We start from the raw sequence: 15771 nt of genomic DNA, 5'->3' as shown, positions 1-15771 counted from the left end.
TCTTACAATTCGTATACCCTTTCGCCAAATTGGATAAAAGTTAAATTGAACAGTTTTTCTGAATGAAAGACGAAATTCCAAATACTGTATACCTTTATTATAATAATTTAATAATATAATATTTAACTTATTGATTGTTTTTATCTGAAATAACTCTGGATATATGTATGTTGACATGTTAGAGTTGCTACTTAAGTACAGAGTATTTAATAGTCGACTACTATGTGCAAACGTTTTGGGCGAAATGACGGTGACAGAGAGCACATTTACGTTATTGCTTTTACTGCGTCAAGACGAGTACCCGATTGAGTGCTTGCGCGTGTAAGCTCCGAAACGCAGTGTGAACGCACACACACACACACACACAGACTCATCCACTTTTTCTCTTTCGCTCGCGTGCGCCTTCTCTTGGTCACGTTCGCAATCTCGTTGACGCGCTCATTCGATCAGCACGAAGCTCTCTCCGAAAACTCGAACTCACGAGTCGGAGTTGTGCTTCCGTCGGCACATCGGCACATCGGCAATGAGCGCACGGTGACGAAATGTAATCAAAGCTCTTGTATATCGCGATCTGAGCTGAGCAAACGCTCCGAGTCTGAGTCAGATTAAACAACACAGGTGCGACTGCTGAAAACTCCGCTCTCTGACGCTCTCACTCTCGCTCTATGGCGCTCGTTGTTGGTTGTTGAGAGCGCCATTATGCTATCGGCGAGATACATTTGGCCACAACCACATCAGTTGCCGATAAAACGCCAAGCTGCTTCCACGCTCCACGCTGCGCCAATAAATCACACGCATTCCACGACGAAACATCAATGTAATTTTCTTCGCTATTTCAGCGGCAGCAACAGCAACAACAACAGCAGAAATAACTAACAACGAAGCGAAAGCATTCCGCAACGGGATAAAACACAGTTAACTCCACGCCTCAAGTTGTTCCAGAGTTTTCCAAAATGTGCCGCTGTTTGCAGAAGTAAGCGGACCCTAACTTTTTTCTGTATTTTATTTTACTTCATTTTCGCTTTATACACTTACTGCTAACATTTGAATTCCATCGCCCCTCCCGCTCCCACTCGCACGCAAACACCTTTCAGCTGCCTGGAAGATTGTTACTGGAACTGCTTTGAGGAACGATTCTGCTATGATGAATCAATCGGTAAGTTTCAATTTACATTTATGTAGCTTTATTTTGCAGCTCACCAACCACTTTGTTCACTCTCAATGGGGAGCCGCATCTTTTTTTTTTTAGTTGGACAGTTGAGGGCTAGCCGGTGCATGTTTACCTACGTGTTACCATGTATATGTACGCACACACACGCACCCACACACACATAATTTTGTGCTGGTGTGCGTGTGTATTTCGCATTTGAGTCGGTAAAGTTATGCGACCGACGTAGACAATGTAGTCTTGAGTGTCAGTAGGAGTGGGAGAGGGAGAGGGAGAGGGAGAAGAAGAGAGAGCAACTGAGCACTGAGTGGTAAAGAGAGTAAGAGGGAGAGAGATATAGAGCGAAGCAAGGCAAGACGTGATTGGCATTTAAACGTTTGCAAAAAAAAGTATAGAAAACCAAAACACTTGATAAATTTGATTGAAATCATATTAATTATGAAAATAATTGAATGGATTGGTGACTAAATGATTATAACTAAATAGTAATCAGGTTGTTGTTGAGTTAAAAAAACATGATTTCAGTTGTAGCTTGGCAAGAGATAAAAGATAATTATGATGATAATTCTGCTGCTAGCAAAGTTATTCTAATATTATTTATCTACATTGCCTTACAGCCAACTATAATGCCGAAGAGGATGAGGAGTATTTGGCCTCCCAGAAGCGTGGCACCATCATTGGACGAGTTCAGCCCACGGTGCAAGACAACAATCATCTATTGACAGTTCCACAACCCATTTGCGACCAGCCAGTGGGCCTAATGAGGTACTAATTGACACAGCAAACAAAGCGTCAGCTCGCCGCGCAATAATTTGTCAGCTTTGATTGATTTGCCTGTAAATCTGATTTGGTTGCTGAATGCTGGCACTGGGCACTGGGCACAGGGCACAGTGGAAATTTAATATTTGCCAATCGTATTGGCAGTTTTTCTGTTGTATCAATTATCTGTACTCAATATTGATGTATTTTTGCACAGCGCCAAAATTCATGAGGAGGATTATCGGCGCGTGACCCAAACGAATGTGCCGATGCTTGGACCGGAGATATTGGCAGTGTTTGCCAACTCGCAGATCTTCCAGGATCATCAGCCGACTAAGCTGAATCGCATCAGCACAAAGACATTCTTGGCCGGCGTCCATTCCCCCAACAAGGAGGCGCCCACCACGCCGCGACTCAGCGAACAGGAGCGCCTTTTGCGCCGCCTCGAAGGTAATGATGGCCCCAGCCACGCCCAAATTGTTAGTGGCAGCGCCAGTGGCAAAACTAGTGGTAAGACCACGCGCAGCAGTAGCATCATCTCCGGCGGTGCGCCCAAGGTGAAGTTCTACTTGAGCTGAGTAGAGCGAGTACCCAGCAGCGAGCCAAAAACAGAAAAGAAAAGAATAACAACTTACGAATTCCAAACTGTGGCCGTAGCAGTAGCAGTATTTGTGCCAAAGATACTTACATACATACACACTTACACAGACACATATAGACACACATACATGGACAACAAGAACTTTCGCTTAGTACCTACACCACAAAATGTGACCTAATATTATTACTAATTAGCCATAAGTATTGATAACCAGCCAGTAAAGAGTGAGAAGCGACAAGTCGACAATGGAAATATTTACCAACAGTTTAGCATTTAGTAGTATTATTTTATACACGTATTGTTACTTTTTAAGTTTTTCGTTTGTTAGACCTTGTAATGTTAACATACACACATGCATATACATATATAACCTGATTAGCTGATGTGTTTAAAGTTAATCAAAGTTAATGAAAAACTGAAAAATGAAAATGAAAACACAAAAACCATAAAACGAAACACAAACTCAACTTGTGCCTTTTATGAATCTGAAATATTTTAGGTTTAATTCTATTGTATTTGGAATTGAATTAGAAATTCCTGATGTAACTGGGCTTATGTACCCTTATTTCGCAGATGGTAATTGAAAAACTTGGACGATTCTGAATCATTCTGTAACTCGAATTGGCAATTCAGAATTCTTCTATCTATTACCATCTGATTATCAAGCCAAGAAAATGCAATGAGTCACATTAATATCACATACATATATGCTTCGAATTTTCCGTTGACGGTATAACACAGCGGAAATCTTTTTATTATGTATTACTTTCTTTTTTGGGTTCGAAAGTTCTCTCGTGATATGGGCAACCAGTGACGAATTATTGATATCTGAATGGTACACAATGTTGCTGGTCTTGAGTCATAAGCTTTGGTATATATAAGTCAGATTTCAGAAACGATTTATTGCTTGATGAATGTGTGGATAACGAGAGTTTGCTCTGGATCATATACTATTTGGATAGTCTAGTCCATTGAATGACTATGTCGATTAAGATTATGATTGGGAACAGAATTTCTTCTGTTACCTTACGAAGTGCACAGATAAGGTTAATTTTTTTCCGTAATCGGCAATGTTCCTATCAGCTCTATATAAGTGTAGGACGTAAATCAGTTTTGTTTTGTTTTTATTTTTTACCCTGTACTCATTCAAAGTACGTAATAATGGGTATAATAAAAATTTATACAATATATAACAAAGGAGGCATTTTCGAAATGTTATTTGATTTCATCAAGTGAATTGTTTTGAAATATGTTTTATTATTTTTATTATGTTTAATTTTGTTTTTTATTTTTTTAACTTCTTAGTTAAGTACATAATATCCATTATATTTTCGCAAGAGGTTTTGAAATAAACACTTCCAAGTTTAACAAACTCCATATTCATTTTAATATAAACACAAAAAATATAAATATAAAACATAGAATACATTTTTTATAATATATCGAGCATTTAAAAGACCATATAGGGCCTCTGTTAACGGGGAACTCATGACTCTGGCACTCTCACTTGCCTTGTTTGCTCTACTGATAACTAGTAATAAAATTTGTGCCCTGATAAGGTGATACGAATTCTTTTCTTCTCTTGTTTCTGCCTGCATACATATATAATATGTTTATACCTATAAATATAATATTTGTTTCTATATTTACAAAAACAAAAGCAAAAACTCAGGTTTTTTCTGATTATTTAATTTCTGATGACATATGCTGCAATTATATGCAAACTTCTGAATTTTGAGATAACCTGTAATATGTAGTAAATATAATTTGTTATTTTAATTTTCTATATCTTATTCTCTTCTATTTCGAACTAGTAAATCAAAAGTTAAATCAAATCTCCTTTCATTTGGAGAATCATATCCAAAATATTTCTCTGCTTAGCATTTGACAGACGATTGAAGCGTAAGAGTAGTTTAATACTCATAATTTGTATATACATATACATATATATTCTTTGTAGAACTTTTAGAGTCTGCTTTAATGCAAGACTCATTCCATGAGCATTTAAATTCTTCAAAACTCTTTCAAATCGAATTGAAGTAGATCCTAACTAATATCTGCCAGTCATTATCCATAAATTTAAATTAAATTTCATAAACTAGACTTTAAAAGTTTTTAGCATGCTGCAAATGTATCGAATCACTAATTACTCTCATTTCATCACAAAACTCGAAAATTTAATAATATGCTAGTAAGCTTCTAACTCATTGATTTATACTACTAATTAACGGGCTTTGCAAAGATAATTGCATTGCACATGAATAAGCTTTTAAGTAGGAATATAGTATATGGTTTCATAAATTAGTGGACAGCTTATTATAGTCAATTGAATTTTTATAATCGTTCAAGAATATACTTATTGTGTTTGCTCAATTTCCGTCATGCTATCGCACTTGAAATTTAAGACATCATCTGCTGTCACGCCTATAAGGACGTGGTATATCGGAAAATACTACATCTGGAGTAGCAGAAAAGCTAGACATTAGAAATTTGAGCCATCCAGGAAAAGATTCAACTGTAGTTTGATGACTGAACAAGTATTGTGCAGTCAGTGTCGCCGCACTGCAACATTTTTAATAGCTTTAATTGCTGGTATTATCATCTAATTTTCTACTTTATGAATACCTGTAATATGTGTAAATAAAAGTTGCCTGACTGGAAAATACCTTGGATGCAGCAATGAACTAAAGCAATAAAGTTTAACTATTTTTCCTTTGCTGGCAATATTAGTATAATTTATTATTAGAATTATTATTATAATTGTTATTTTTATGTGGCAACGAATTTTATTTAAGAATTGCATTGATAATTATTAAGATTGTTCTTTTCTTATACAAAGCATTGTTTTTATTTTTATTTTTTATTTTTTTCATTGTCTACATTAATTATAAAATTGTATTTAAAAATATAAGTAAGCTAAGCAAAATAAAGTTATATTAATTATATTAATTATCCGCATCCAAAATACTCCCAACTGAAACTACTCGGGCTAGAGCTTAAGTTGTTTTAAATATTCCAAAAATAATATTTATATATATAAATAATAATTGAATGTCAATATTTTCAACTAATATTCTGCATAATTTATTTTATTACAGCTGGTCTACAGGCCGATGCCACTGACTCCACAAAGGCCGAGCCAAGCGCCGAGGAAGCACCATCGCCCGAGAAACGGATTACGTTCACATTGGCTCCGTCGGAGTCCTCGCCGGAGGGCAGTCAATCACTGGCGCCGAAAAAGTTCGAGCCCATTGCCGAGGAAGAGAAGGAGGATGAGAAGGACACAGACGAGGTGATCTTGAGACCCCATCTCATCGATCGCCATCCCCATCTCTTACCCAGCACGAGCAGCCTCTCGTCCACGCCGAAGCGCACGCTTCGCGCAGCCAAAAGCGTGCCGCAGATGTTTATGGCGGACAGTGATACGGACATATTCGCCATCACGGGCACTGGCAGCCAGATTAGCATGACGCCGGAGGTGCCCTCCATATCCTTCAGCAATCTGCCGAAGAACTACGAGGACACGCCGACCATAGAAAAGTATCGCGTATCACAGAGTCTCTACTCCATACAAAATGCAAATGCGGCTCGCGCCTCACAGGATGATTACTCCATGCCGCGTTACTTCCGGCGATCCAATATGCCCCTAGCTCAAAGCACCGAAATTCTGCCCAGCAGCACATCGCTGGCCTCCATCTCGGCATCAGTGGGTTCGACATCCTCCTCCAAGGACGAACTGCGCCGCACCGAACAACCCAAGAGCAAACGCCTCCAAATGCTGCGTGGCAATCTGCCGCCGCTACTCATCCATTCCGTGTCCTTCAAGCGCAATCGGGAGGAGGGCAAACAAGTCGATTAGGGCTCTCTACATCTAATTATATTACTTATCTTGGCTTCGATGTGGTTAAGTCAGGCCCAATGTTGTGGTTGAAATCTATGCAATAACCCATGGGAAGGCGTATTGGATTCGTTTTGTTTCTGTTGATCGACTCTATAATGCATATATACGGTATTTATGTTTCTGATCGAGACTATTAGTAGCAATAGTTGGTCTATTCTTTCGGTCGGCTAATTTGTCCGTCTGTATGCTCTGGAAACTTTAAATGTACTTCGATTCTCGCATACAATAATGGTTTAAATCATCGATAGCTAGCGATTAAAATCGATATTAAATATAATTATTTCATGCATTAGCCATTTCAAAGGTCAAAATTATAGATACGTAATTAAATATAAATTATCTATATCTCAAATCAAGAGTTGCTCTAACTCTTTCTCTCTATTTTTTCGATTTGTTTATGTTTTAATAGCTTGAATCGTATTTGCAGTTTCACGTATTATCGATAGGCCTTTTCATGTCCATTAAGTTTAAATACCTTCTGAAGTGTCATCAGAAAAAATCAAAAGAAGGTACTTGCTAGTCGGGCATTACCGACTATACTCGCTTACATATATAAATATTCGTAAATGTATACTGATATATATAACGTATATATCTGATACAGCTATATTCGCGTTTAAAGTATTTCTTATATATTTCTTTAAATCGGCTGTACACAAATTTGTAATATAAACCACATTCGATATTACTTAACTAAAATCGGAATTCCCTGGCATAAATATATATTAGTTGTTCGTCTGTCTGATTTTGTGCCAACGAGTTTCTTAGCTTTAAATGCCAAGTGGACACATGTATTTACATAAATTTTATAGCTACTATAAGATCGATCAAAGTACGAAATCTTTTATGCTCATGAACATGTATAAAATCTTATTATAATTATTTTTAGATTATTTTTATATACACTTATATACACATATAAACCTGTTAAAAGTCCATCCAAAAAAAATTCCATTAAAATAAAAATTGTTGAAACTTATAAACTTTACTTTATATATTAATCACTTTATTTATATATTTTAAATGTGTATATATATACATTTACATTTTTTTTTTAATTTTCAAGCATTATATCTATTATAATAATATTAGCATTTATAGCAAGATACATAAAAGTTCTAAAAAAAATATCCAAATATATTTTTTTACCTTGTTTAAAAACATATTTTGCTTAATATAATTAACTGCAAGGGCTTTAAATCTTTTTTTTTTTTTTTTTTTTTTTTTGAGCTTTGTCATAAATACACTTAGTTCTTTTTAAATAAACTACGTTGCTTTGCAAATCAATTCGCTTTTACTATGCATTTTATTTAGCTTAAAATACTTAAAAAGCTTCTGAATGAATCATTTTTTAAGAGAAAGGAGAAAGAACAATCATTCAGATTGTTTCAATTGTGGTTTTGCTGCTAATGTGCAACAATTTTAACTCTTTATAAATACGAAACCATACCTTAAAAAATTCTCGTAACGAGCAGAAGTGTTCAAATGTGTCGAGCTATAGCGTTTGTTTTGCTTAAGATTTGCATATTTGGGAACATATCTGTAAGTTGGGCCAGCATTGAAGCATTGAGTTTAATATATGGCTTACATATATTTCAATATATTATAAAACTTCTCTTAGCTCTTCCAGTTAGTTGATTGGTGCAATGATTAAAAAGTCTCGCCTTGAAGTTTACCCAAATACAACATCCAGATTAGTCAGGAATATTTATAGTGCTTCAGCTGAGTCCAGTCTGCTTGGAATTTATCCCTTAACAATTTCTTCTGTTTAACAGAATTTATTTAACAATTAATTGCTGAACCAGAATTTAACACAAAATAGAATCAGAAATGAGACAGCATTTTACGATTCCCAAATACTCTAACATACTGAGAGTACATAACGATGATATCAGAAATACCGCCTATTTCTTTTCATTTTTTCTTACACATGGCTAGTATTTTGTATTTTATGTTTGGTATAATGTAAATAGACAAAAAAAAAAAAAAAAAAAAAAAAACAATATTAATAATTACATCTCTTTGCAGGATTAGCCGTACATATAAGGCATATGTTTGGCATACCGAGCAGTTTCTATCCGGATCCGGTGTTCACTCAAATCGGATCTGAATATTATGCTAAAGGAGCGAATGCGGTCTCCTGGTACTCGGCTCTACCCAATTGTCATAGGATAGGCGCTGAACTTATAAGTATTTCAAAAATCGAGATGCTATACGATATTCAAAAGCATCGAAACCGCACCTCTAATGGTACAAAGTACTGGGTGGATCTGTCTGATCTGGCGACGAAAGGAGATTATGTATCCATTTCGACCGGCTGGAAACCAACCTTCGTTCATTGGTACTCGTGACAACTCTCGTCTCTTTTATCTGATTCGTGTTCTTTGTGAAACAAAGAGAAATCTCTTCAGTGTGTGTGCACATTGCTAATGAAATCAAATCAGATGTTTATTCAATAACTGCCCTAAGGTATGCAATGCTTTTGTCGCTAAAAATATTTATGACCTCACACATACATATATACTAAGAAAAAGATGCAGAGCATGGCTCTGACGCTTGTTCCATAAATCAGATTGAATGATTATATACATATTTGATTTACTTATTATTTACCTGCTCTATATATCTATATCTTTTTTTTTTTTTTTTTTTTTTTTAATTTGGTTTATTAAGTGTAGAAACTGTACAATCAGATATAGTGCTTTAACAACACATATATATACATAAAATTAGAGCCAAACCTCACTCAAAATTAGTTTTTTTTTTTTATTTATAATTTAATATAAACATAATGCAATATAATTAATTACATTTCCGACAACAACCGTAAAATCAAACACTTAATTAACAATGGAAATATTCAAAATGTTAAAAACATTAGCTAATTCAATGTTTATAGTTCTTTAAATAGTTTTATGTTGAAGAGGATATTAACCCAACGGATCTGCTTGATTTAGGCACCTGTAATTTAATCACTTCCAGCTTGGGTTCATTTACAGCACGTGCACCCATTAAATTTGTTTGCACTCAGCCGCCTATCTCCTACTTAAGTGTAAGAATGTTATGCAGTGTAATGTTAATTTAAGTATATTTGCCGAGTTTGTTTAAATGAATACAATATATTTTATATGTTTTTATAGAATGCCCTACGGATGTCAGAAACCATCAGCTCAACAATCAAATGGGGTTTTTGCCATTACATAAAAACAACTTCATTAACAGAGAAATGCATTACATAGGTGCTCAAAACAATTGTATTACATAAGATAAACATTGATGTGTTGATATTATTATTTTCTTAAATATATATGTGCTTGAATGTTTCTAATTTTATTTTATTTTATCTTTAACTGAACCTCGTCGATAAATAATTTATAAATAATATATGATTCGAAGATCCTTTTTGCCTAATACATTTTTCCTGGTGGCTATGCTTATTTTATTGTCTTGTTTCACTTTGCAAATTTGCATGCATTAGTTAGTGTTTATTGATGTTATCCGCCTTCACATCTTGCAATCAGCTCATCTAACCCTTTAGCAAATTCATTTTAATTTCTGTCTATCCTCTTCTGGAATAAAGGTCGTTGCAGTGAAAAATTTGCCACTTTTGAAAGGCTTACATAACGAAAACTTTCATTACTTTGTACTTTGTATATTTGACATAAAATTTTATACTATATAAAAAACTGAATTTATGAAAAATCACTTTAAAATAAATTAATTTTTTAATTCTTTTGTAATTTCTACAAAAAAGGAAATATAATATATGAATCAAAAATAATTACCTCAATATTTTGGCATAATAAAATAGTAAAAGTAAAATAAATGGAACATAGAAAATTTAATATATTAATTAATTATACAGTAGAATCCCGATAATTCGTAATGGCAAGGGAATCAGGTTTTTTTTTTTCGATTTACAGAGATATTCAAACTATCGAGAGTTATTGAGAACGAATTTCTTTCAAGGGGATAGAATTGTTCCCATATATCGCGATTCTCAATTTAGCGGGGTACGAATTATTGAGACTCGACTGTATATAATAATTAATTTCAGATTCTTTTTTAAATCACAAACATAATAATTATTTCAAGCTCGCTAAATTCAAAAGGGTATTTCGGAGTCGTCGTCCTACTATTACGAGTGTCCTAAATAGATTCGACATGTAAACTAAGTTTATTCAACATTTCAATCTGTAGTTGTAGTTGTTATTGTCATTACACGAGTCAGCCTACTTAATTTATGCCCATTTGTGTGTTAGTTCATGCTACACGATACATGTATTATAAAGGAATTGAGTTACTTTCTTAATTTGCTGTTAATTATTAGGCAGCTGAACTCATGCCCATCTAGGTATAGCTGCAACAAATGAAAGCGCAATTATCTGAGAATCGTGATTTTAATTTATAAACTGACCCAAATGCTCAAGTCTGGCCCGGTCTGTATATTTCTTGTTTTGCTTTTTTTGTTTTGTTTGATTTTGTGTGTGTGGTGCGTTTTGTCGTCAAACGGAATCTATTAAAATAAATATATTCGCGTGAACCTCATGTCGAGATGTACATACAAACATATTTTATATATACACATGCATATATGTATATGTGAATACATAAATTTAAGAATTAGAAATTAAGAGAAAGCAATTGCAATTGCAATTTGCAATGAAATCTTTAAGCAAAAGTGCTAATATAATACAATATTACAGATTAAACCAAACTGAACTTAACTAAGGCGTTCAGCTTATCTATTATTATCTATTGTAATCCAGGCTATTAGACTATACATTCTATAGAGCTCAATTATTTTTAACTATGTAATTATCTCTGAACTATTTATACTTTTATACAAGTTGGTGTCCTGCCAGCAATGAAATAAAATATGATCTCAATCAATTTTGTATTTCTACTAAAGTTGTAGCTATTTGCCTTTGTGTTTGGAACTTTGAACAGCGAGCTGTGACGCAAGTGTTTGTGCTTTGCGTGAATTTGCATCACAGCACCACCACTAGCCTGAGGTTCAACTATTAAGCCTCTGACGTAGATGCCAAGCGGCTATTTAAACTCACCTTTAAGTAACCGTGAAAAGGCTAACAGCTCTGCAGCAGATCGGGCTAGCTATCATCAACCGTTATCAGCAATCGAGCTGCTTCCCCAAGGGCAACTGGTCATATGAGTGATTTCAAATCAATTCATATACTATATATAGCAGCTGTGCCAAGACTCTTAAGCCATATAGATATATGTGGCTATTCTCCTGCTGATTGTCTATGCCTGGGCTCAACTAGTCGTATGCGTGATATGCAGATACGCAAATGTGAAAAATCCCTGATAGACATAAACTGTGCAGCCACACGCCGCCAGCTGATAACGCGAATTAAAGACTTATTTCATAAACAAATACACATTTACGGAGATATATACATATAAATATATGTATATTTCGTATTTTCAAGAGAGGCTGGTCGCATGCGTGATATTTAAATCACTTATGCATATACATATATGAATTCACTATATATATTTATATATATTTTTTTTTGTCTGGCAGCAGCAGTAGTCAAAAACAAATGAACATTAGCTAAGACGAAAAGTAAGTACATATATATGTACATATATGCATATTTATCTGTATTTGTCAAATCTCTTGTAGCAGCAACTAGTCGTATACGTGATTTCAATCAACTATGCACTCTAGCATACATTTCTATACATTATAGCATCGCTAGCCATACCGATAAGCTAAAGCTAACATATTTCAAACATTTCGCAGTCAAGAATATTCATATGTGAGCATTCTCCTGACAGGCTGCATTCCCAAGGGCAACTAGTCGTATGCGTGATTACAATCAAACATGCAGGCAAATGTGATGTAGCTGTGGTCGAAATTCAAAATATATATGTACGTATATAATAAGTTCGTCAGCCGATAATGCGTATAAAACATGTATATACAGTTACAAATATAAATTTAATAGACTGCACATATGTATGTACATATGTATATATGTATGCATGTGTATATCTATATGAGTGCGCGTGACACACACACACATTGTTTAGTTTTTGTATGTTTTGTTTTGTTTGTAGTAAATTTCCGTAGGTCCAGTTCGATGTCAGCGCCAGCCTGACTAACCAATCGCCGCGTTATCAGTTATCACCAATTGCCGCTGGCACGCGGCTCACTGGAGCTAATCACATTGTTCTCATGTGTCCGCAACGGCAGATAGTCGTGTGTCGGGCTAGATGGGCGACGATGCGATGTGGCACGGCTATCACCCAAGCAAGGTCAAGGCGCACTGGAAGCAACCTCGTCTGCTGTTGCCAGCGCAATCAAGAGTAGCAGCACGCGTCTTTGTTTTGGTCTGGTGATGTTTTGCCGCTGATACCCTGTAAAGCAGCTGATGCGCATACAATTATTTCCGGTTTTCCCTATTTCTAATATCCTTGAGGCATTGCATTTATGATATTGATTAGCAATCAGTCAAACACCATCAAGATGAGACAAATTCAATAGACATAATGCGACTCTTCCCAGTAGCTTATTTTGGGTACAAACGCATCTGAACACATCATCTTATTCCCCAATTTTCTACAGGGTATCTACTATTCTATTATTCTACTATTCCCTCTTTACAATTCTCACTAGTTATTTATAGCCCATAGTTTGTCGTTGTTACTGTGGCCATGCAGACGCATTCGGCATTGATACGGAACTTATTCACCTGTTATATAGCGAAATACATCCTTATCTTGACTGTATTACTTAAGGCATAAATAATAGATTTTTAATTTCTATTCCTATGGTAAATTGGACATCAGAAATGAGCGAATTATTTTGGTTTTTTTTTTTTTTTTTTTTTTTTCATTTAAGTAATTAGCAATCCGTTTACTGAGGGAGAAATTGGCTGAAATTATGAGGTAATGCAGGCGCCCCTTTTACCTGAAGGTTATTGGAAACTGCTTAGCTGGTGGCCTAGTAACATAATATATAGAATTTTGATTGCTATTCCTGTGGTAAATTCGGCATCTGAAAGCAGTGATAAACATATATATATATATTTTCCCTTTAAGTATTTAACAATCTATTTACTTAGTAAGAAGTCGGCTAAGACTATGAGATAATGCACCCTACTTAACTGAAGATTGATGGAAAATGCTTACCTAAATAAGAAATGATTTGTGAATTTGTATTTTTATTTAATTTTATAAAATCATTATCATGCCATCTAAATGCAATCACAGCAGAAACGTGCCTAGAAATTATTATGATGGACCATGGCCTCAGAGAGCTGCGATAGTTTGTGGCTATTATAATTTTCTTAATTATAAACATAATAATGAAGGCGATGCTGATGCTGATGATAAACCTAGGCTAAAGTCCCTCAACATGAACTGTGAATTGTGAACTCGAGGTGAACAAATTTTTGCCAACAAATATTCTCTTATTATTATTGCTTTTTTTCTTTCTTTTCTTCATTTGGTGTATTACGTAGAGAATCTTTGATTTACGTAAATTAGTTGCAATGTTTTTTGTGTAGTTGACGTAATTTGAAATGGTAATCATTAATTATAAATAAATGTATTTCTAAATTTTATTTATAGTTTTAAAGTTTATAAATATATGCATACGTAGACACATTGATGTTGCTTTCTAAGAGAAGAAAGTTAGTGCATTATATGCAAGTTGATATTAGATCAAACCTCTAGCAACATACCATGATTGCAGTTGTAAGAATACCTTATTGAGTCGAATGGTATAAATATTGCTGAACTACTCAAGTTCCCACGCAGTTGGAGGGCGTAGATTTGGATTATTTGCGGAAGAGAATTACAGACTATACAGACTATAGTCCATATCAAGAGCAGAACGGGCGGTAATAATCTGGAGAGACAATTAGCTCATAATTTTAAGTGTGAATAGCTGTATCAATGTCAAGTTGAGCCTCAGTATATAGCGCTTGAATAGCTAATAAATAATAAATTGAAGAACAAGCATTTGCGATTTGATGATTATACAAAAATTTTTTGATTGTATACATATAAGGATAATAAATAGTAGATATATAAATTATACATACATAAATTATACAAATAATACAAAAATTAAAAAAATACATATATATTACATATACATATTATAAAGTACAAAAAATAATAAAACAATAAAAAAAATATATTAATATGACATAATAGAAACTGAAAGAATAGGAAGTTTAACAATTGTATAAATAGAAAGATATCATTTTAAATTTTTTTTAGATAATAAATTTATAAAGTATACGATTAATAATAATAGTTTAGTATAATATTAAAAATAATAATAAATCTATCAAAATTATTTTCAAAAAAAACCTAAAAATAATCAATATTTTTTGTTCTTAATGAAATTGATGATTAATTGATTAATGAAATGAAATACAAATTTAAGTTAAGAAAATTAGAATATGAACATTTTCGAAACTTGTCACAAATGACGTCGACAGACGCTCGAAGTATGAGTATCGTTGAGAATGTGTTCATTTACAGTTTACCTAAACATTGTTTAACACACAGTAGGAACACTCAAGGCAGTAAATTTTTAGAATTTTTATATAATATTTTAGATAGAACATAATTTCGAATGGAAATCAATACCACATCATTGTTGCCGTACGTGCTGGATCTGCTAAGTCGCCAGCCAGATCTATGTGAGTAACATTAACGGTATAGGTGGGTGGTCCACAACCGATTAATCGCCCCAAATGCCATATTCACACAGGCACCTCAGTAGATTCGTTGTGTGAGAAGATACAGGACGTGGTCATGGACGATGTCATCAGTCCATTTGGCACTTTGAAGCGGGCAGTGGAGTTCTCCGTGGAACTGGGCACCAATCTAGGGCTGCTCCTGTTGAGCGACAAACGCATTCGCATGCCCTTCAACTTGCGTGCCAAGAATGATCGTAAATCGTGCCAAGGAATCGATGAACACGCACTCGCCGAGGGACACGAACGAAATGTGGTCAAGCGTCTAGCCAAGACAGTAAGTGCGTGCAGAAACCTGAGCTGAGATGATCTGACTGATAGTCTAATGACATTTCCGCAGTTGAAGGACCCGCGTAATGGGGTTCTCAAACCGAAGACCAGTGTGAAAAAGCGACGAAAATGTATCTACAAACAGCCAATCGCTCGTCCGAAAAGCAAGAAGAAGCGCAAACTAACAACGAAGCAGCTCTATCGTCTCGCCTGCAGAGCTCCCGGCAACTACTAAGTTTTAAATTAGTTTTTGTTCTTTTTTTTTGGTATTTTTATATTAAAGTGGGTCAAATTGGCGTTGTCACACACACTTGGACTAATTAAGGGG

At 34.7% G+C, this 15771-nt stretch overlaps 2 protein-coding genes across 3 annotated transcripts; both read left to right on the top strand.

The window, feature by feature from the left end:
- Positions 1–724: 724 nt before the first annotated feature.
- LOC6576921 lies at positions 725–7396 on the top strand. The gene is made up of 5 exons (XM_002002865.4): positions 725–973; positions 1095–1156; positions 1786–1933; positions 2145–2377; positions 5627–7396. The coding sequence occupies exons 1-5, from the start codon at positions 954–956 to the stop codon at positions 6385–6387; spliced, it is 1224 nt and encodes a 407-aa protein (XP_002002901.2). The 5' UTR covers positions 725–953; the 3' UTR covers positions 6388–7396.
- Positions 7397–14936: 7540 nt separating this feature from the next.
- LOC6576919 lies at positions 14937–15751 on the top strand. 2 transcript variants are annotated; one of them, XM_002002863.4, is made up of 3 exons: positions 14937–15116; positions 15188–15450; positions 15514–15751. In XM_002002863.4, the coding sequence occupies exons 1-3, from the start codon at positions 15050–15052 to the stop codon at positions 15676–15678; spliced, it is 495 nt and encodes a 164-aa protein (XP_002002899.1). In that variant the 5' UTR covers positions 14937–15049; the 3' UTR covers positions 15679–15751. The 2 variants fall into 2 exon arrangements, with proteins under 2 accessions (XP_002002899.1, XP_015020906.1); XM_015165420.3 differs by having other exon boundaries at positions 15188–15454; positions 15514–15720.
- The last annotated feature ends 20 nt before the right edge of the window (positions 15752–15771 follow it).

The sequence above is a fragment of the Drosophila mojavensis genome, unplaced genomic scaffold (genome assembly GCF_018153725.1).
Source record: "Drosophila mojavensis isolate 15081-1352.22 unplaced genomic scaffold, ASM1815372v1 contig_36, whole genome shotgun sequence".
NCBI lineage: Eukaryota > Metazoa > Arthropoda > Insecta > Diptera > Drosophilidae > Drosophila > Drosophila mojavensis.
Note: the sequence above shows the minus strand (reverse complement) of the source record. Positions and strands in the feature narration are given on the sequence as shown.